Source organism: Zalophus californianus, chromosome 6, assembly GCF_009762305.2.
Source record: "Zalophus californianus isolate mZalCal1 chromosome 6, mZalCal1.pri.v2, whole genome shotgun sequence".
In the NCBI taxonomy this organism is placed as follows: Eukaryota; Metazoa; Chordata; class Mammalia; order Carnivora; family Otariidae; genus Zalophus; species Zalophus californianus.
Window position 1 is genome coordinate 43457964 of NC_045600.1, and position 24368 is coordinate 43482331.

A 24368-nucleotide genomic window follows, 5' to 3' on the forward strand; every position below is an offset into this window, starting at 1 on the left:
AGAGAAAAAAAGAAGTCTCTTCCCTGAGAGAAAAGAAAAAGACATGTCATAGCAGAATGGAAAACTGGAATAAGGAAAGTAAAAAATCAGAACTCCAAGTTTTATTATCTTCCCAAGTCAAATCTTAAAAGGGTGATTTCATTTTATATTGCAACTATCATGAACTCCTAGAGCAAATATTATCGAAGTAAAAGAGAGCCAACCAACTTTAAAGTTATCTGCAGGCATGATCAGTTTATACCCCCTCATCTAAGACACTGAAAAAACTTAAAACTTTTTTTTTAAATGAGTATATGCACACATGCGGGGGCTGGGGGCTGGGAATGGGGCAGAGCAAGACGGAGAAAGAGAATCTTAAGTAGGCTCCACATCCAGCGTGGGACACAACACTCAGTCTCACAACTCTGAGATCATGACCTGAGACGAAATCAAGAGTCAGACGCTTAACTGAATGAGCCACCGAGGTACCCCCAAATTTATAACTTTTATGTACTTGATGGTTTCCTCCCATAAGAGTTTACTTCCATCTGCAAAGTGTTATACTGATGTATATAATACACTTAGGAAGAAGTACACACATCTTAAGTATATAGCTCAATGAATTACTACGTAGTGGATACCTTTTTAATTTTTAAAATTATAGTCAGAAAACCATAGTCACATAAAACTATATTAAAGTGTGTAATCGTAAGGCAACATGCTTATTTTAGTAACAACTTTGATTAATCTTAATCTGACCAAGTTTTTCCATTAACTTTTACTTCAAATTCACATAAAAGGTTTTATATTCAAATGAGGCCATCTGCATAATGTCATCAAGTAGCTTCATGAATGATAAAAAAAAAAAACCCTCATTTACTGTATTTAATTCCTAAAAGGAGAAACAAGTACCTCAGAAGGAATAAGACCACATTTTCTATAGAATTTCAATTATGTTCTCAGTCTACATAATTTTTTTTGGAGATATAACTGACACAGAACATTATATAAGTTTCAGGTATACAACATGGCTGGATATTTCTATATATTGCAAAATGATCACCATAAGTCTAGTTAACATCACCACTATAGTTACAATTTTTTTTTTCTCATGATGAGAACTTTTAAGATATACTATCTTAGCAACTTTCAAATATATAACACAGTATTACTAACTATAGTTACCATGCTGTACATTATATCCCCAGGACTGATTTATTTTCTAATTAGAAATTTTTATCATTTAACATGATTTTTACATAATTTTTTAAAGGTTTTTTGTTTGTTTTTACCTCTCAGAGTAAAATTTCTGGGGTTTGAAGAACTTCATTGATTAAAAATTATAAATATCACAAGATCCTTTATAAATAAAATTACCTATTAAGAGTTCCACCTTTATCTTAGTGGATTTAACAAGATCATACCTAGTTCTGTGCTTCCTTAGAGACTAATTCTAGGTCAGATCCAAGTGAAACATGCCCCCAATGCCTAAATGCTTCTGTTATTTGAAATTAATATATTTAGGAGCACTGTTATTTTAAATTCAACTGTAATTCAACTGTAGGCTATAACATGAAAAAGTGAGACACCACCACCACAATTCTATAAGAGAGTGACTTTTACTGGGTATATATTTGCTATACAAATAATTAAATCTGTAATTACAGACAATTTCTGAAATCCTTCACTGCTTCTGATTCAGAACACATATCCCTTAAATACAAGAATGTCTTCACCTGAGTTAACTGCTTACACCGATCCTTAATAGCAGCAGCATCTTCCTTCACAGCAGCAAGTAACTTGTCTTTTTCTTGAAGCTGATGTACAAGTGCAGTCAATTCTCCTTTACTTGACTACAATTGGGAAATCAATACAGAATTAGTAAGAGTTAACATGAGCTAATGAAAATTATGAAAATGAAATATCTAATATCAAGTGTTCTTACCAATGCAGAGTTCACAATTATATATATAAAGTAGAATCATGGCCAAGTACTAGTCAGTGAAATATCATTCGTGAAAGTCACTGTATCATTCTATATTCTGATGCATACAATAGGATACATAATCAACCAATAAATAAGTTTACAAAGAATTCTAAGACTCCAGTTTTAAACCCAGAGTCAAGATAGCAATCTCCTTCTCCTCCTCCTAAAAGATCAAAAGAGGAATATGAAACCAAAATGCAAACAACCAAAATGAAATAATCATCTGTAATATCAAAACATAACATCAGAAAAGGCTGCCAAAAGTAGTGGAGATCAAATACAAGTGCTTGACAACCCTGTCAAAATATACTAGATTATAGAAGTACCCTGGTGCCTAGTTCTCTGAAATTAACCGGCATATCCTGAAAGGAAAAACCAACAATCTTCCACTTGACATCAAGAACAAAGACAGAAGGTAGGAATCTTCTTGGAAGGAAAGCTCAAGAACCAAGAAGGAAGAAATCATACAAACTTTACAGAGCAACTAGTTAGGAAGAATCGAGAGAAATTCTCTATAGTGAGACTCCATAGTGAAGTCTTTTTTTTTTTTAAGATTTTATTTATTTATTTATTTGGCAGAGAGAGATAGAGCGAGAGAGCACAAGCAAGGGAAGCAGCAGAGGGAGAGCGAGAAGCAGAGTCCCCACTGAGCAGGGAGCCTGATTCAGGACTTGATCCCAGGACCCTGGGATCATGACCTGAGTTGAACGCAGGCATTTAACCGACTGAGCCACCCAGGTGCCCCATAATAGTGAAGTCTTTTATCTGGGAAGATGGAAAGGCTAAAAGAACTTCTCACACACAGCTTGAGGGAAACAGCAGTTAGCCTTGATCCTTTCATTATCAATCTCCAGGCACAGAGTTGATCCAAGAGGAACACCACCCTCGCTAAAAGAGTGCTGATTAAAGAGAAAACAGGGTCGTGGTCCCTGGGTGGCTCTATCGGGTAAGCGCCTGCCTTTAGCTCAGGTCATGATCCCAGGGTCCGGGGATCCAGCCCCACATTGGGCTCCCTGCTCAGCAGGGGGCCTGCTTCTCCCTCTCCCTCTGTACTCCCTCTTTGTCAAATAAATAAATAAAATCTTTGGGGGAAAAAAAAAAGAAAACAGGGTCTATGCAAGACACATGAAAAAAGGAAGGAAAATAACAAAAATAAATGACAAGCGAAGAAAAATCACCAAAAAAGGATTGTAAAACAACAGACAAAACTGTTAAAAAATATCGCCATGATTTTTAAAAATCTTACGGCAGTCATTTCTGGAAAAACAAGAGCAAAGAACAGAACTCAGGAGAAAAGATAAGCTCAAAGAAAAGATCAGAGAAGGAGATGAAATATGAGCTGGCAAAACCTGAAGTGGAAGTAAAAGTAACACCACCTCAGAAATACAACCCAGTTAGAAGCAGAGAACAGAAAAAGACACACTGCTGAACTACAGTAAGAGACAGAGTCCAGGATGGAGAAAAGTAATTAAGAAAGAGAAATAAACCAAAAGCTTTTTTTTTTTTTTTTAGGATTAAAATGTGAAAGATAAAGACAATAGGCAAAGATTTAGTATATGCTTAATCGATACCCATTATTTCAATTATGCTAAAGGACAAATCTCATGATTGAAAAGACATGCTTTATCCAAAGAAATACTGAGGGAGGACACAGGAGTCAAGGCCAAAACCGTATTAAATTTACTGAACTTAAAAGAAGCTGAATCCCTTGATGTTTGTACAGTAGGGTGGACACTGGAAAAGTCCAATAAATAATAAATACTTGGGTAGATTGCCCAAAGGATGTTTTTATTCTGAGAGTGTAGTCTGACAAAAATACATGAAAAGAGTGCAAAATTCAGTGTGGTCTCAAATCTCTATCCAGCTATATGAGTAGGGAATGGTAAAGCAAGCATGAAAAAGTCTCAAGAAAGTGCAACCCAGAAATATTATACCCCACCAAATTATCATTCAAATATAATGACAACAAAAAAGCATTTTAAGGAAATATAGTTCCTATAAGCCCTTCTTGAAGAAATTCCAGGAAAAATAACTTTAGCCAACCAAGAGATGAATACAGAGACTATGGCAAAAGAATGGTTATCAAGCTTTAAACCCACCATTAACCTGTAAAATTATGACTAAAACAAACATGAAAATTACAGTCACAAAACAAATATTAAATATTCCAAGTATCTGATAAACAAATGCTATAATTAACAAAAATTGAGAGGCAAAAAGGAGAAAGTGTAGGAAAAAATTTAAGTAGGCAGACTTCCTCCTGTTACATAGCACAGAGTCGAGTTAATAATTTAAAGTTGAAAAAAAATCATATAATTGAGGCAAGTATATTTAAAGGCCAACACTAAGAAATTAATAATCAACTAAAATATCAAATATATTCTTACTAATAATTACATTAACAGTTAACATTTTTGAGCAATTACTGTATGCTGGGAACTCTGAGCACCTACTATATATTATTTCATTTAACTTTCAAAACCTGATTATCATTCCCATTTGGGAAATAAGGAAACTGAGGCACCGGGGTTAAGTCACTTACCTAAGGCCAAATAAATCTCAATGTGGCAGAACTCAGATTTGAATCCAGGAAATCTGACTCTAGAACCCAGTATATTAACCTAGGTCTAATATAAAACACAAATGGCTTGTAGTTTAAAGATAAAGGCACATGCATGCACACATGCACACAACATAAAATCTCCTCTTCAAGTCCGCAACCCCTTTAGCGTTTATTCTCCTTTTCCCATCTAAGGTTATTCAAACTGGACACACTGTCACCTTTCCTATTTATTCAATACTTACTTACAGTCCAATACTCCAATGAAACTGCTTTCACTGGGGATATCAAATCCAATTTTTCCATCCTAATCCTCCTTGATCTCTCTAAAGCATGTCACTGTTGCCTTTTCCCCTCACCCGTGAACTCTCTACCCTCCTTAAGCCTCTGTGATTCCACTGTCTCCTGGTGTTGGTCCTCCTTTTCATTTCACCTCCTTTTGTGGTGGCTTTCCCCGCCCTTTAAATGTTGGTGTTTCTCAGGGCTCATTCTTGAACTTTCCTAGCACTCCCTACATCCTCTCTGGTCTAATACACATTTACCACGTGTATTATTGGTGATAGCAGATTACTTTCCTAAGTCACACCCTAAGTGATCTGTTTTCAACTCCAGAGAAATATATATTCAATTGTGAAATGAACATACCCACTTAAATGATCCAAAGGATGCCTAAAACAACCTCCTAAAAATTTTCACAATCCTCTACTCTCTCCTCCTCAGCAAAGTGTTCATAAATACTGCTGTCACCATAATCTATCCAGTTACTCAAGAGCACAAACAAGCATTCATTGTAGACTCTTCTCCAGCTACCATATCTAACTAGTCAGCAAGTCCTCTAACGCCTCTATCTCCAGCCTGTGCTGGTGCTCCTGCACTTACCTTCACCCTGACCTGGAGCAAGCCTTATTAGCTGTGGGGATTTATTTATACCTGGAACCTTGCCATCTATTAAAAGGTCTGACCAAGACAGTTTCTATGACAGGAAAAGGGGAAACTAAACTTACTTTTGCAGATACAGAGGACCTACCAAAGGTACTGAGTCCCTGCAGATGAGAACAGAACCACTCCATGAGAAACCCAGAACAATAAAATCTTAAAAGAAAGCCCAGTTCCAAAGATGTGGAAAAATGTGAAGTTGCAAAATACTCTATTTCAAAACACTATCTTTAAGAATACCCGACTTCCTCCTTGGCCTGCCTAAAACAGCTATCAAGGGGAGGTTCATTTACCACCTAGTCTCTAGAGTTCAAAGCTATCCCTCAGACAATAAAATAATTACTCTTGCACCCATAAATCACCACCAACATCTTCAGAGGAGAATACTTAAAAGCAATTGTTTTCAATTTTAAAAAGCAGTAATTTCAAACATTAGGCACAGTAACTTCAACTGGAGGCTTTTCCCTTATCCCCACAAATAACTAAGAACCCTTTTAAGATATACTTACCCAATTAAAGTAAACCAAAGGGCAAATTCTTCAATTAAGAATTTCAAGAAAGCTTCTTGCAACAGAATAATCTGATTTTGTATCCAAAGTCACACGCAGTTACCACACGTACCCTGATTAACCCTGGAATACCCTGTTTACTCTGGGCCATTGCTGGCACCATGTGGAGACCGTCCAACAAGCATACTACATTATAAAATGCCAGAGCTGTAAAACACATTGTCAATAGATCCTCAGAAGTATAGACAGACTTAATATGCTATGATAAATGCTATGACAAAAAAGTCCAGATAGTTAAGAGAAAGAATAGCAGATGAACATTTTAGACTGGGAATTCAATTAGCCTTATATGAGGAAATGATACAGACACATCAAGTAGGAGACTACTGAAGGTAATCAGGTGAGGGGGATGGCTTGGACTAAAGAAAAAATGGAAGCCACTCACGGTTTTAAAGCAGGTAAGTGGTTAGGTGTGTGCATATTAGTGTGTATATGTGTGTGTTTAGAATAACAACAGTTAAGTCCAGCATCTAATATTGAATACCAGATACCATGTCATCTTATCACACACAAGTAACATCTGAAAACTTGTCACTTTTCCCAGTATGACATACTACACATGATTATATAGTGAGCATGACCCATGAGAAATTACATTTTAACTCCATGGACTGTCTTTTGTTCTGGGGGTGAGGGGGTGGTATTTTGTTTGTTTTTGTTTTGAGTTTTTTGTTTTGTTTGGTTTTTTTTACAAATTTTAGTCAGTCATAGCAATTAACTCTACCATCCAAATCACTTATTTTAGAAGGATGATCTCTCTCTCTCTCTCTCTCTCACACACACACACACACACACACACACACACAGATTCCCAGGTTCTTTGAAGTGTGCTATATTGAGTCACAGAAACATTCCATATGGTCTATCCAGAAATCACCTGACTTTGCCTTCAATACTTCCAAGCAGAGCAAAGCTAGGTTAAGTGCCCAATGTCCTATAAATCATCTTACTTATTACAAGCACTTCACTTTTCTCAAAATATCAGATGACTCAGACACCTGACTAAATAAGTGTACTGATTAGTATGAATATAAGAAATAACTTCTGAAGCCATTCCAGAATTAAATGTGACTATGTACTTTGGAGTATGAATAATGGGAATGTGATTTTATTCCTCTAGCAAAAATCTTGTTCAGTGAACTTTTTTCTTTTTTTTTTGAGAGTGCGGGCAGGGAAGGAGGGGTACAGGGAGAGAGACTCTCAAGCAAGCTCCATGCCCAGCATGGGGCCTGACATGTGGCTTGATCTCACAACCCCAAGATCATGACCTGAGCCAAAATCAAGAGTTGGACACCTAACCAGCTGAGACACTCAGGCGCTCCTTGTTTGATGAACTTTTAATCACTGTTCCCAAATATGCCCATAATCAAAAACATGCTTACCCTCTTTAAAGCATCCTGTATCACACCAGACTTCTCCTTTAGCAGGTCTACAACACAAAGGGCCTCATCTTCAGAAAATATCATAGTCTTCAAGGACAGAAGAAAATCTTTAAATTTCACTTCAGCATTTTCTTTAAAAAAAAAATAAAGAGTTGGCATTTAAGAAACACAAGTAATAACTTCAGCAAAGGTAAGCATCAAGAATTCTTGACCCAGGGGCGCCTGGGTGGCTCAGTCGTTAAGCATCTGCCTTCGGCTCAGGTCATGATCCCAGGGTCCTGGAATCAAGCCCCACAGCGGGCTCTTTGCTCCGCGGGAAGCCTGCTTCTCCCTCTCCCACTCCCCCTGCTTGTGTTTCCTCTCACTGTCTCTCTCTCTCTCTGTCAAATAAATAAATAAAATCTTTAAAAAAGAATTCTTGACCCAGAAAGTCAATAACCAGGAGAAAACAGATTTACATTTCAGGTCAAACAACAAAAATGTTCCAGTCAAGAGAGAAAAAGTGTTCATCATCTTTAATATATTATGGAATAATTACATTAACTAAAAATTTGGTCAAATTGTGGAATACTTTAAAGTGCCAGTATGTCCTCACTTTAAAAACATTCAAATGTCTAGAATGCTAGTATCTATACCAGATATGGTCACAAATCTTCTCATTTAACCTTAATACTCATGACATATAAATCAAATTTTACAGATGAAAAAATAAGCAAAAAGATAATTATAAAAAGGAAATCTGATTTCATAAATATCAAATAAATACAATCTTGACACAAAAAAAAATCCATGCATCGGGGTGCCTGGGTGGCTCAGTCATTAAGCGTCTACCTTCGGCTCAGGTCATGATCCCAGGGTCCTGCAATGGAGCCCTGCATCGGGCTCCCTGCTCAGCGGGAAGCCTGCTTCTCCCTCTCCCACTCCCCCTGCTTGTGCTCCCTCTCTCGCTGTGTGTCTCTCTCTCAAATAAATAAAATCTTTTAAAAAATAAATAAATAAATAGAAATTTAAAAAATCCATGCATCAAGCATCCCGATTCACCCAATTTCCCCGGGGGGCTTCCTAATATCAAGCACAAACTTCTTCTTAAAAAGTTACTGCAATCCAATAGACCCAAAGAAGTCTAACAGTTCAGTAACATGTCAGTTTAAAAAATCAGATGTGTGCATGCATGAGGACAAGGGGTATATGGGAATTCTCTGTACTTCCCACTCAATTATGCTGTGAAGCTACCGCTGCTCTTAAAAAAAAAAAGTAATAATAAAAGGTGGTTGTGAATTAGCATAGAAACCTCACAAGAGACAGCAGTCAAAGAGAAAAAAAAGAAAAATCACCAGACAGCAAAATAACGGTGAGCTCTTGGGCAAGTCAAATTCAAGGGTCCAGCTCTACAGAACTTAGCAGACTGGACTAGAAAACTACCAATAAACCTTTCACTACAAAGATTCTATTATTCTTTTACAACTCATTGTTTCTCTGACAAAATTTACTCGTCTCCACCAGAACTCAAAAATGTGTTTCTTCAATACAACAAACCGTTGCATGCCATGTGTTACCTTTGTCAGTTTCAGTCTTCAATTTTTTAGCCCCCGTTTTCTGGATTCCTTCTACTTGGTCAGGTTTAATTAGATCAATAACCTCTCTCTTATCCAACACAGGATTTGAATCAGCATTATCCATCAAAGGAATATAAGTAGTTGCATGAATAAGGGGTTCATCTACCAAGACTGCAATTTAAATTCAACAAAATTATAATTACTCAGGGCTTTATATAATGGAGTAATTAATAACAAGCACACACATTTAAATTTAATGATAAATGCAGTTATTTTCAAATATCAAACACCAACTTGGCTTTAAATTCCTATTTTATCACTTAACAAGTCAAACCACTCTAATTAAAGCAGTACTAGGTTCAATAGTATTTTACAGTAAATCATTTAAAAGTGTGTTGGCCTATCTCCTCTTTAACAGTATCTGAAGATTTCTTCTATATCCTTTACATTTTAGTCATTTTCTTCCTGTTTTAACTAAAAATCCATTCACATTTAATTGGTGCCCAAGAAAAACTATTAATCTGTATTTATGCTGGTACTTTACTGAATTCTTACTGCAAATGCTAGTTTTTAATTGAGTCACTTTCTAGGTACAAAAATCAGTCTTTGTTCCTTGCAGATATCATCTCATTTCTAAAAGTTATGCCTGTAACTTCCATGGCACATCTTACTAAGATGGTTAAAATTTGCAAAACAACATTAAGAGTGGAGGTAGGAAGCCTCCTTACACTTTGTTCCCAATTTTAATTGGAAGAACTTTAAGAGTTTGAACACTAAAGTCTGATGTCTGCTGACGAGACATAAATTTCCACACACATACGGAAATCTCTCTTCCTTTTTAAAAAAACTTTTGGGGACTTACAGTTTTTTATTTAAAATTTTAATAAATATTTAAGATCATCAAATATTTGTGGGTAATATTTTTCTATACTAAGTTCCTTGATATGTCATAATTTTAATACAAATAACAGAATTTCATCTTTTCCCTTTCCAATTGTACTATTTTCTAGCACTAGTTGATACCACAGCCCAATATTATTTGAATATCACCATTTAATCTACATTCATTTCATAACTGCTTTCCCTAGACAATTCTGAACATATAAAAATTGCTCATCACTGTTAACTGGATGCTTCTGATATATACATGCAAACTATGTTTAGGAAATAATTGGGAATATAGGGTAATGACAGATCTAGCCAATGTCCTTCAACAAAATCTTTAAGTGATATTTAAAAGTACAAATGTTTCAGGAATACTTTTCTTCTATAATTTGTGTGCTATTTACATTACTTCCAAAACTCAGTTAAGAATGAGAATATTTAATAAATGCTTTGTCCCTTTTAAATTTCAGATAAACTTCATCACAAACTTAGACCATGGCCATCTGTCAAAGCACTACGAAACCCCAAGGCTCAAGATATCCCTGGACTTGTATTAGCATTAACAGTTGTTACAGTTATAGTATACATTAAGCTGGGAATTAAAGAATATGAGGTCTCTAGGGCCCTTGTCCTAGTATTAGTATGTTTAAAATACATATCTAGAATTAGTATTTATAAAATACGTATCTAGACATTTCACCGTTTTCTGCCTTTTGCTTCTTTGAAGAAACTTTCTTCTTTCCTGATCCACTTTCTTGTTTAGTTTCTTGATGGAGGGGTAATGATTCTTGCTTTTTTGAAGGTGCCAGAAGAGTTTCCACCTTTTTATCCTGATCATCTTTATTGAAAATAAATGAAAAGTCATATCAAACAAAGCAGAAGATTCAATTACTAATGAATAATTCCCAGAATGCTTTACCTTCAAATTTTTAAACTCTCTAAAAGCACCATTCCACTTTCTTACTCTGTTACACCTGTTTTTAACTTCATCAAGATTTCTAAGTACTTGCTCCTTCTTTTACATCCCATTTCTCAGCTACTCTTAATCTACATAGCCTATGGGAATTCTCAAATCTCTACCATCTTAAAAAATAAAACCCTTCCCACCACTGTAATTCCTAGCTTCCTACACCCATTTCCTTCTTATATTGACAAAAGAATGATCTGTACTTCCTTTTCTACCAATCATTTCTCAACTAAGTGATACCTGATTTTTATCTCCTCCATTATATTCATGAAAGGATTTACACAGCAACCTAGTGTCCCAAATGCTATGTTCTACCAATATCCTTTAATTCTTCTTTAACTTCTATTTTGCATTCCATACTACTGGATCTCTACCTCCTAAAATTCTCTCCTCTTCATAAGTGAAATAAGACAGTCACAAAAGGAGAAATAATGTATGATTTCACTTATATGAAGTACCTAGAGTAGTCAAATTCATAGAAACAGAAAGCAGAATCGTGCTTGCTAGGGGTTGGGGGAGGGGGAATTACTGGTTAATGGGTACAGAGTTTCTGTTGGGAAAGATGAAAAAGTTATTGAGACAACTTGGTGTTGATGGTCGCACAAGAATCTAAATGTACTTAATGCCACAGAACTATATACTTAAAAGCGGTTAAAATGGTAAATTGTGGTTATTGTTTATTTTACAATGAAATAAATAAAATTGAAAATTCTCTATCAGCTCCCAAAATTCTTTCTTACACTTGAAATATTCCTTTTCAGGCTCTTTTGTGAGCTATTCCTACAGAATACCTCATATGCTGGCATTCCTCATGGTAGAGTCTTTAATTTAAATAATTTCCTTGGATGCTCTTATCTACACTCATAACTTCAATTACTACTGTCATGCTTAAGGCTTCTGAATTTATATTCTAGCCTTACCTCTCTGCACTTACATATCCTATTGCATCCTAAATTGCTCCCTATATAAGTGGCCCCCCATAGGAACCTGAAACAACCTGAATGCATTCTCCTCTCCATATACATCCACTCTCTCTCCAATATTCCCAATCTTAGTGCTACCAACCATCTACCAATCAGGGGTTGGCAAACTTTTTCTGTAAAGGGCCAAACATTACATAGGTTAGGTTCTGTAGACCACGCAGACTCTGTCAAAACTATTCATCTGTTGTTGGCAGTATGAAAGCCAGCCATAGACACAGGTTAATGAATGAGTGTAGCTGCACTCAAAAAAACGTTATTTATGGACAAAGAGGTTTGAATTTCATATAATTTCTACATTTAGTAAAATATTATTCTTCTTTGAATTTTTTTCAAATCATTTAAAATATAACAACTATTCTTGGCTCATGGGCCACAAAAAACAGGAAGCAGGCCAGATTTGGCTCAAAGATTTTAGTATGCCAACCCTGAAAAACTTAGAACTCGGTAATTAGCTTCGATCCTGCGTTCTCCTAATCCACCATACCTTATCTAATAAGATTAGTTATGTCGTTTTTACTTTGTAGACCTTTCTTTTTTTTTTTTCCCCAAAGTAGTTTCCATACCCAATGTGGGGCTTGGACGCAGGACCCTGAGATCAGGAGTTGGATGCTCTACCGACTGAGCCAGCCAGGCAACCTTCTAATCTATTTTTTATTTCTTCTGCCACCACCATAGTTCAATCCTCCAATTTAATTTTGAAAAATAACCTCTTAACTAGTCTATCTACATCAAACATTGCCCCATAAACCTTGTCCTCAAGTTCTGCCAAAGATACAGTTCAAAAATATAAATGTGACCATGTAAACTGACCTGCTTGAAAATCTTCAACAATGGCTAAACTATAGCATCCCAACTCCTTAACACTATATACAAAAACCATCATGATCTAGCCCCTGCACATCTTTTCATCTTTATGTCCTACCACTCCCAACCTCACATTTCATGGCTCAACAATACACTATATTCTTCTTTGTGCCTTTCCACATGATATTCTGCCAGTATGGAATGAGATCCACTAGTTGCTTGGGTGAAGTGATTCATTCTGGAAGACCTCAGCCACTGCCTCCCTGTAAAGCTCTTCATCCCTGGTCCCCATAAGTAGTAGTCATTTAGGCTTCTTGCATTTCTTCCATACTTCATACATCTCTTATGCAAGTTACATTTTATTACTGGCTTACATGTCCTTCTCCCCCACTAAGGTGGAGAATAGAGGTGCTTACTCTTATTTCTCTAGTACCATGCCTTGATCATAGCTGGCAAACAAATATCTAAGATCCAAGATAACTAATTTAACACTCCAAAAGACACACAAACAACTTAATGGTAAACACAAGTCCTTTCATACAAACTGTTTGCAGTTTCACACATCATGACACCACTTCTTATGTGCTTTCCATTACATCTGTTTCTTTTGTCTTGTTTTTTAAGTAGGCTCCACAGCCAGCCGTGGAGCCCAGTGTGGACTCAAACTCACAACCCTGAGATCAAGACCTGAGCTGACATCAAGAGTCAGACGCTCAACCCACTGAGACACCCAGGTATCCCTCCATTATATCTATTAACCCCTCTCCCTGGAATACCCTATCCCACCCTCCCTTACCACCCAAAAAACTAGCTAGTATTTATGTAGCCTCTAAGATTAATTTCAGGGACTACGTCCTCTAAGTGATCCGCCTTAGAACTACTACATTGGTTTAAACATTCTAAGATCATCATTCTAAACATCTTATAAGAGGGGCACCTGGTGGCTCAATTGCGACTCTTGACCTCAGGGTCTTGACTTCAAGCCCCATGATGGGCATGGAGACTACTTAATTAAAAATATATATACATATATTGAAATAGACATTTTATGAAAACTATGTTCATGTGTCTACAGCTTAAAAATGCACTATTTTCATCTTTGTAGTACTAGTACCTAGTATAATACCTAGTAAAAAAAAGAAAGCTACATGATAAATGTTTGCAAAATTAATCAAAGGCAAAAAATGGTATCTAATTTATCTTTTCATCTTTAATTCCTGTCACACTGATTAGAAAGTATCGGTTGAAATAAATTAAGTTTCTAACTGTTAATATTTACACATCCTTAGTGGTTTTAGTAAAACAGATGGATTTTATATATTTCCATTTAATGTCTTTTCTATATTTCTAATATAAAGTTTAGTTTTAAATGCTGTTTTATGATCAATACTAATTATTTTATCAGCAATTAACGTTAATGAAAGCAAACATACAGTAGAAATGACAATGTTCTTGGTTTCTAACTTAGTATTTAATATAGTGTATACACCTAACAAGCTATCTAAATTTTAAGCTCTAAAGTTATTAAAGCAAACACAATCATACAATATAGTTGAATAGATTACAATACCGCTTCCATTTTTAGACTTCTTCTGTCCTGGTTTCTTCTTTGAGGCAGCTGCTTCGGAGGGGGGGGTGGGCTGTTTAGTAACTGGGACAGGTTCCACTTTTTTGCCTGGAATCTTTGACACATCACTTTCTTTGGTGACCTGTTCTTCTACTACAGGCTTGTGTTTCTTTTCTTTCTTCTTTCTTTCTCTGACACTACTTGAAGTTTCAACCACATTCAGTGGAACAGGTACAACTTGCTCATCTTCTACAGCCAAGGCATCAGATAATTTAAAGTCCCGGGGTACACTCTCAGAATCAGATTCATGGAGGTTCCCATTCTGGATTTCTTTCTTTTTATTCTTTTTCTTTTCTGCCTTCTTTTTATCTGTTTTGGTAGGAATAAGCTTTTGTTCTCTTTTCTGCTTTGCAAGAACTTCATCATATAATGTTTCTTTCATGAAAAGCCAGAAGAAGAGGAAAATTACTGTAATAACTACTGAAGGAATAAGGACAATAAAATATGTTGACTCATAAAACTCCATGGTGCTTTTGTTAATGTGATCCTATAAAACCTAAATGGGGGGGGGCGGGGAGAAAACCTTGAGTCAGTATTGTAAAATTAAACACACAAATTTCTGCTCTTTCAAGTAGTATTTCATATCTAACTTGATGTACAAATCTAAGCAGGTTATTCACTTAAATCACACAATTATTTTGCCATCTACAATTCAAATACATTATGAAAGAGAAATGTGTGGCAATAACTAAAAAGAGTGTAACACATCCTTCTATTTTTAAATCATGTGAAAAGATCCTCATGGGAGGAAAACACCTAGACATCCATTACTTTTTTCCCCAAATATCAACTTTTGACATTTTATTAGTATTTAGCTTTTTTCCTTGTACTACACGTTAATTAATAGAACTATATGTGGAAATAGAGGCATTAACTATTACTGAAACACTGGGTATTCATTAAAAGTATCATACTTTTAATTGGGGGGGGGAAGGTGATTCATTCCTTCATTTAGAGCCTTAAGCCCATTCACAAACTCCTAGCACATTCATTTCTGGGATTAACAGCCTCATGATATAATGGGATACATCACAAATACAGAAATATAATAAAGTCAAAATCAAAATGTTAGGCTGTATCAGTTGGTATCAATATAAATTATAAATTAGATGATTTTCTTTTTTTTTTCATGGTACTCCTTACTGCAAAGTATATACTGAAAAAAACAAAGCTGGCCATCCTAATCTTTCCCAAATGCTAAAAGATAAAGGAGGCCTTGCCTCATCAATAGAGTAAGTCCTACTTTTAGATTAACCCAAAAGTTACAGAAAATAAAGGTATGCTGTGATTATCCAGATCTGCCTTGAATATAGACACTACAATCCCTCATCTGAAGGGTAATTACAGCTAAAATTAAACCTCAAAGGAAGAATGATTCTGATGTTTGGACTCTAGATATCCTTATTCCTATAAATATGTATAAGCCACATAAGTATGGTTTATAATCTTGTAACTCTTATCAAATTTATTGTGGAAAAAGGCAAGGTATTGAATGCAGATGAAATTAAGCTCATGGACATGCTTAAGATAAAGCTACTTAAATTCAGCATTGGACTTTTAATGTATAAATAAATGAATCTGAGAATTTTAAGTTTTTAAATTATCCATCTGAAGTCTCAAAAATAGTTAATGATTAGAGAAACAAAATTCCACCTAAACAGAGGAATCATTCTAAGAATTATTTTAGAGACCTTAAAAAACATCAGCTTTAAAATTGAATAAATCTGAGTTTAATGAATATAAGACTTCACCAGAACCATTTTAATAGGACTCCAATTTTCCAAGACAAAATAGAGCTATTCACAGTGGTCTCCATTAACTGCCAAGAAAGACAGACCTAGAAATCTTATATTGATAACATAATAAACTTAAGCAAATTATTTAGTTTGTCTTTCAACTTGCTTATATCTTATTTTAAAATGTGGGGTATACTTTTTTCAAGTTACACCAGCAATGACCGGAAGTCTGAAAATAGCCAGAAATGGAACCTGAAAACAAAACTGTTTATTAGGCACACTCTTGATCTTTATGATTAAAACAGCATTTGTAGGGATGCCTGGGTAGCTCAGTTGGTTAAGCCTGACCCTGCCTTTGACTCGGGTCATGATCTCGGGGTCCTGGGATCGAGTCCCGCATCAGGCTCCTTGCTTAGTGGGAAGCCTGCTTCTCCCTCTGCTTGCTGCTCCCCCTGTTTGTGTGCTCTGTTAAATAAATAAATCAAATCTACAATCAAATCTAACCAAATCCAATTAAAAAAATAGCATTTGTTAACATTTCATACTTCCATAAGCAATTTTTAATGGTATTAACACAACCCTAGACTTACTTAGACAAGGTTTTAACAAGTTGAAGGGGAACAGGAATCACACGCTAACAAAATACTAAAAGAAACTTTATACAGAATTGTTCTTCCCTGATAATTCATGAACTCTCCAGGTCTTTAATTGATTAGAAATATTTTACTGTGTCTCTAAGTGTTACTGGTCAACCAGAAATGCTTTCAAGGAGCAGAGACCATGTTCTATTTTTTTCTTGTTGAACATTACCACCCAGAGGCTACACACAGCCTGTCCAACTTAGCTGGGGAGTTGAGGGGAGAAAAAGGACAAGTCAGTACTCCGATTTTTAATTTGGGGAAGAAAAGATGCAGAGGCACTTAGCAGCAGCCACAGATGATGAAACAAAAAAGGTCAAGTCAAAGTCAGAATGACCTTGATGAACAGCAAACTGCAGCCACGTGCAGCCTAGGTCTTAGGAAAGCAAGCAGAGCAAGAAGCATACGTTCAAGGAAAAGAGAAGCCATGAGACCACAAGAACTCTGAAACACATATTCCTCAAATGTTCTGATGATTTTCTGATTTCCTTTTCCAGGTCCCATATAAGCCTGGAAGAATCAAGGTTCCCATTTTGGATTTTCGGTAGATTCCCTCCAGCCAATTCAATTCACCTTCTCTTGAACTTGCTTTCCACATCTACAGGAGCTTAACCAGAACACTGAGACAAATTTAGAAGTCAAGAAAATGCTTGCCTTTCTTTAATCCAATAATCCTGATTCTTTAACCCAAGACATTTGCAAAGAAAAGCACATATAAAGATGTTCACAGCAACATTACACATAATACAAAAAACTGAGAGACATAAAATATCCAACATCAGAATGGGTTCAATTAGCAAATATCAACTCAATAAAATATTGTTATTAAAACTATAATACTTAAAACAAGATTTTTGTCAAATTCAATTCAATAAAGCTAAACAGTCAAAATCATAATTTTACTTGTATGATCAAGACATTTTATGTATAATAGGATACATCAAGATGATTTTTTAAAGAGTTGTGCCAGAATCATGGGTATAGTCTCACCTGCCTTACTATTTTAATAGTTTTATACTTTTTTGTTCAAAAGAAATTCATAAAAATGTTTAATTCTTTGCTTTTTTAAAAAAATGGCAGGGGCGCCTGGGTGGCTCAGTCATTAAGCGTCTGCCTTCAGCTCAGGTCATGATCCCAAGATCCTGGGATCAAGCCCCGCATTGGGCTCCCTGCTCAGAGGGAAGCCTGCTTCTCCCTGTCCCACTCCCCCTGCTTGTGTTCCCTCTCTACCTGTGTCTCTCTCTGTCAAATAAATAAAATCTTTACTAAATAAATAAATAAATAATGGCAAATGAGTACTATAATATCAATCATAAACTAATAAAAAATAAAAATAATAAGAAACTTTACATTATATACAGGGGCAGAAGAGTAATATAAGGAGAGGGGCGCCTGGGTGACTCAGTTGAGTGACTCTTGGATTTGGCTCAGGTCATGATCTCAGGGTCATGAGATCAAGCAGCACAGGGCTCTGTGCTCAGCAGGGACTCTGCATGAGATCCTCTCCCTCCCCTCCCTAAAGTGCATGCACCCACACACTCTCTCTTTCAAATAAATAAATCTTTAAAAAAAAAAAGTAATTTAAGGACAGAAAAGAGCCAACATTTCATTTCACTGGGAATGAAATCCAGAAAAATACAAAGAGCAAAGGCAGGAAGAGATTTTAGGTGGGGGCAGGGGAAGACAATGGAAAAATAAAAGGAAGGGGTAGGAGAAGTTGAGACAAAGTTAATCTAGCTCAGGATGATAGGAATCAAGTTGCTAAAATTTTCTCAGTCCACAATATGCAACTCAATGTAACATTTGTTGAGTTGATAAAACATGGAGAGACAAGTAGCAACTCAGGTTTTGAGATGACAACAAAATTCACCAACATTAATAATTTCTCCCATTATTCCCTTTGTAATATTAATGAACTTTGAACCTAATCATACCTTAGCCTTAACAGATTCCAATCTGAATGTAATTAACAGCCAGTGGTGGACAAGTAAACCAGGAATGAGATATCCATGGGATCATAAGAAATGGAGCTCAAACTATTCTCAAACCATATTCCATACCAGTGGCTTTAATATTTTATTCAGACCTAAATCCTTCAAAAAAAACTGATCAAAGACCAATCCACTTCCTCAAAACAAAAATGTAGAGACATCTGGGTGGCTCAGTTGGTTATGCGTCTGCCTTCATCTCAGGTCATGATCCCAGGGTTCTGGGATCGAGTTCTGCATCAGGCTTCTTGCTCCACAGGGAGCCTGCTTCCCCCTCTGCCTGCCACTCCCCCTGCGTGTGCTCTCTCTCTCTCTGACAAATAAGTAAAATCTAAAAAAAAAAAAGAAAAGTATAACATGCTAGTGTACAGAAGGTTTCTGGACTCCCTAAAGGGTATACATGAATCCCACATTTAAAAATCCTGCTCTAGAAAAAGAGATGAGAGTTTTCATCCCAGCTGTACCAATAAAGAACCTAAAAATTTTTTTAGAAAGTTAACAGAATGGAGAAGTAATATATAAAATTCTGTTTCATCTGCGTATGTATGATTCTGTGTATGTATTATGAATGCTAATCAAATAATTTTAAGATTCCATTTACTGGTCTTCTTATAACTTAATTTGTTCATACAAAAATTGAGCTGCTTACTCAGTTAAATCTTGTAAACTTCTCAGAAGACCCAACAACCTTTTTATATTAATAATGTAAAACCTAAAATTTTAAATTACATAAAAATAAAATCTAAGAGCAATTATTACAATTTCAACCAAACCGCTTAATCAAAAAGGATAAAACTATATACATAATAATAGATTCACTGTTTATAATGGTAAAGCAATGAAATTATCTAAGTGTGGGACATCTACAGAAACATCACACATTTAAACATCACACAGTTTGGGACGCCTGGGTGGCACAGTCCATTGAGCATCAGACTCTTGTTTCTGCTCAGGTCATGATCTCGGGGTGGTGAGATCGAGCCCGGCTCTGAGCTTGGAGTCGGCTTGAGACTCTCCCTTCCTCTCCCTCTGCCCCTCCCCCTAGCGTTCTTGCCCTCACTCTCTCTAAAATAAATCTTTTTTTAAAAATCACACCATTTAAAATAATTAAGACAGTGTAATGCAGCAAAATACATTACAATAACAAAAAGCTAAAAATTATGTCGAGCACAATTATATACATATAGATATAACCTGAGATTATACAGAAAAATGAGAATCATTTTTTAGAGATTACAAATATTTTTAATGTACAGATGACCCTCGAACAACACAGGTTTCAACTGTGTAGGTCCACTTACAAGCAATTTTTCAATACATAAACTTTCACTATCGATAAATATAACACAGTGCTGTAAATGTATTTTCTCTCCCTTATGATTATCTTAGTATTTTCTTTTCTCCAGCTTACTTTACTGTAAGAATACAATATATAATCATATATTACACGAAATATGTTAACTGTTATCAGGAAGACTCCCAGTCAACAATAGGCTATTAGTAGTTAAAATTTTGGAGCAGTCAGGTTAAACGTGGATTTTCAACTGCCTCTAAGGCCTCATAACTGTTCAACTTTTTAAATTCTGCTACATTAAAACAGAAATTTAAATAACCATCCTGAATGCACACTACACTCTTAAAGGTTTAAGTAAACACAAATAAAAAGGAACTGGTTACATGCTCTAAGGGAAAACTAAAATAATTTGATAAGTATACTATTGAACTTCAAATAAATTTAAGATTTCTTCCTACCATAGCATTTCAGTTACTCATTTCTGCCATCATTTTCTTTAAGCTAAAAAGATTTAAAGCAAAGAGCATGCAAAAAAACCCTAATTTTATCAATTCTTCTGTTGATAAGTTGATAAAATTGATAAAATTATGTTAACTGGGATGACTCAATTGAGACAAAATAACTATTAGGAAAAATATAACAAAATTTAGACTAAAATCCAAACAAACTGAAAGTCAATTTTTTTCCACTGATGTACACCAAACATACTACTAAACAGGCATATTTGTAAAAAAGCAATCAATTGAGGGAAAGGTAGTTTTCAACCCAGGAATACTAAATTTCATAAAAGTTCCTATATAAATCAATACTGTCTGGACAACTAAATGAACACATCTTTAAAATATGTAGAGACACTGAGAGTAGCTTACAGGAGCTTTATTCAATATACAACATACCTACAATTCTGTAAGTAGCTGTGAAGCCTAAACTGAAAGCTCTTATTACAGTTCTTTGTAAAAATACTGTTCATATGTAAAAATGAGATCTATCCGTAACCTAATCGCACTGAATCTAAATAATCTGCATTCCAAACATGCCACTACTCAGACCATGTTTCCCTTCCTTTAAATCCATGATAACATCTTATGTTTTTTAAATTCAAGTATAATAAACAAGTTAATCTTTTTATGAAAAATGGCTTATGGAAAGTACAGTGATAAAAAGTCCATTATTGGTGGACAAGCATCATTTAATCAGATTTCCATTCTACAACAGAAGTATCTATAATATTTTCTGAACTCTTTGCGCTAAAATTTAAGAGTAGGCATTGTGTTGTTGCTAACCTTCAAATACAGTATGCATGTTACGGTCCAGATATATCCTAAGCCAAAATAAATTTTAAGACCAATGAATAGCAGTATAATAAAGCACTAAAATGAAATTGAGAGTCTTGACTTTTGGTCTCTATTCTGCCTTGGCTCCAGGGGTCTTTTCTTACAAAGCTCTTAAGGTCCAAAAAACCCACATGATCTTGGAATACCAAGCCAAAAAATTTAAGTGGCCCCAAGATGGTGGTGCCCACAGTGCCTGTGGCCAAAAGTAAATGCACACCCTCTCTGGTAGAATGCTCTCTCAAGCAAGGCTCCTCAAGATACCCAAAGACCGTCATCCAGATAAGAGTTCATAATCCAAAATGACAGAACACAAGATAAGCCACCCTGAGGAACAGGCAACAAAAACAAAGTAAGGAATTAGATCCCTAAAAATGTAAGATACTGGAACCAATAGATTACAACATATACACATAAATAAGAGGGAATTGGGAAAATAAGCAAAGAACTGAAACTATCAAAAGTAACTGGGTAGATATGAATCAACTAGAACATCTACAAATAAAAATATAATTAAAGTTTTAAATCCAATAGATACATAAAACATAAATACAAGGAAGTCAATTAAAATTACTATTTCACTAAGCCAAATTAAGTCAATGCAGACAGGGACACTTGGGTGGAACAACTAACAGGGACAAGGCAACTCTTAAAGCACAGTGAAAGTGAGGGAGGAGACTAACATACTCTTCATTTCTAGCTTGGAAGAGTCCATAAATGATAAAATCACTTGCCAAGATCGAGATTCATGTCTCGGAGTTTTAGATATGATTTTGAAGAATTTATAAAGCACAACCAGCTAGAGAAGATCAGCAGTCAATTGAGACAAAATCAGCAGTTAAGAAGCTACCACAGGTTCTAAATCAAGAAACCAAAACGTCATTTTTCAAAAAAATTTCTATCTCACCTCCTCCCTACTATCAAATCTAAAAAACTTCGCCTTGTCCTTTGTATGAAATCTTCACTTATCCTTCAAATCCCAGTTCAAATCATACCTATGAAAATATCTTTTTAACTACAGTCTTCCACAATAGGCTGTCATTCATTCATACAGTTACTCAGCACCAATTATATGTCAGCACTGTTTTCTAGGGTTTTCTGAATAAAAAAAAGCCACAATTCCTGCCCTTTTATGGCCATCTAATTATACTAAAGGGAAGACAGGCCAGCAATTAATTTACAGTGAAGGAGACAGGAAAGTACATGGCATATTCGAGCAAGAACAGTAAGGACAGTGTAATTCAAGTATAATAAACAAGATAAAAGTAGAAGATGGAAGTTAAAGAGATCATTTGAAGGTGGCAGGGGCACTGAACAGATCATGTAGTTTCTTAAAGGCAACTGTAAGGACTATGGCTTGGACTCCGAGTAATATAGGAAACTTGTGGAAGGTTCTGAGTAGAAAAAGATGTAGGGGAAGCTAAAAACAGGGGAAACTGTTAAGAGACGAATGAAATAACCAAAGCAAGAGATGACTGATTAGAGCAAGTTGGTGGCATGGTGGGGGGGGTATTAAGAAGTTGTCAAATTATATACATTTTGAAGGTAGAAACAAGATGATCTGCTGAGGACTAAAATGTGGGGTGTGAGAGAACAAGCAAAGATAAAGTCAACTCCAAAGATTTCAGACTGCGCCAAAAACAACAGAATTGCCCTTTACTGAGATGAGGGAAATGTGGAAAGGACATGATTGGAGTTGGAGAACAGGAGATAGGTTTTAAATAGGTGGAGATGTCCAGGAGACAGTTAAACAAAAGAGTGACAGGTGAGACATGCAAGCTGGAGACACGAATTTCGGAGTATTCAGCACATGAATTATACCTAAAGCCAATTAACGAAAATCAAGAAGAGCATGCTACCCTGGTGGCTAAATGTACAGTGTATGAAGAAGGAGAAATGGATCAAATTTATCACATGGCGTTGGTAATAAAGTACCATGAAAACTAGAAAGTGACTGTTGGATTTAGCAACACAGACATCAGTGGTGATTTTGGCTAAAGCAGTAGAGTAGTGATCAAAACCTGACTGAAATGAACCCAAAAGTGAGAAGGATGCCAGCAAGTGTGAACAACTCTTCGGAGGAGTTTCTATGAAGAGATGAGAAAAATGAAATGGAAGCTAGAAGGAAATATGAGCTTGAGGGTTTGATTTTTAAAAATAGAAGAAATTACAGCATGTTAATATGCTGACAAAGATGATGCAGTAGAAAGGGAAAGATAGATGATGCAGGAGAATGAAGGGCAATGTTTTCAAAGGGCAAGAACAGGATTTGGTGTACAAGTAGAGAGAGTGGCCTTAGGTGGAAGCACAGACTTCTGTAAAAACAGAAGGAAGAGTATATAGGCACCGACACAAGCAAGGGGGTAGGTATGATATAGAAGTTTGTGAAAACTCTCTTCCTCAATGCTACCATTTTCTTAATGGTAAACAATTATTAGTCCAGAGTAAGGGTAAAAATGATGGTATTGGAGGTCCTATTGAACACACTATAATTATATTGTTAATTTTTTATTCTTTATAAATTGTCCAGTTAAATTTTAAAATGTGAATGGAGAATGCAGGATGCTTTAGCAGTGTTGCACAAATTGATTTGCTGACTTTAAATGAATTCATGATCTTGCTGAGGAAGTTAAGCACAGAGTATCAATAAATCAGAGCATAAAAACCAAACCCGAGTCTCCATGTGGTTCTACTCTTCCAGCTCAAGTACCATTCCTACAGCTAGTCCCCCTTCTCCTAACTCTCCATGTACACAGTCACAGAATTCTATGACATAAGAGACAGTCTAACAATTAAAGGGAGGCAGCAATATACTGCAGTGTGATATAGATAAAAGGACAATAACAGAACTCAAAATCTAAAACAGAACCAAACAGATAAATATTTAGTTCACTGTATGTTATTTCAAGTCAATAAAGGAAAGGCTCGATCATTTACAACAAATGAAGACATCAGATTAAAGTTTTAAACATTAAGAAAATGTATAAAGTACTAAGAAAAAAAGACCTTATTTTGTAGAGTTGTACATGGTTTAAAGTTTACAAGTGTATTACATCTGCAGTAAGAATTTTTAAAAACTTGATTCTACACATCAATAAGAAAAAGACACCAATGAGAAAAACCGAAGCCATTAGCCACTTCCTGAA

General features: G+C 35.6%; 1 protein-coding gene across 9 annotated transcripts in view; it reads right to left on the reverse strand.

Annotated features, from left to right (window-relative positions):
• KTN1 (kinectin 1) overlaps positions 1 to 24368 on the reverse strand; it is a 116344-nt gene that overhangs the window by 64894 nt on the left and 27082 nt on the right. For all 9 annotated transcript variants that reach the window (XM_027569170.2, XM_027569166.2, XM_027569168.2 and 6 more), the window contains exons 2-6: positions 14179 to 14731; positions 10555 to 10692; positions 8970 to 9140; positions 7414 to 7544; positions 1716 to 1832 (exon numbers count right to left, since the gene is read on the reverse strand). In XM_027569170.2, coding sequence (XP_027424971.1) covers positions 1716 to 1832; positions 7414 to 7544; positions 8970 to 9140; positions 10555 to 10692; positions 14179 to 14701 — 1080 coding nt within the window. In that variant the 5' untranslated portion in view covers positions 14702 to 14731. The remainder of the gene's footprint in view (positions 1 to 1715; positions 1833 to 7413; positions 7545 to 8969; positions 9141 to 10554; positions 10693 to 14178; positions 14732 to 24368) is intronic.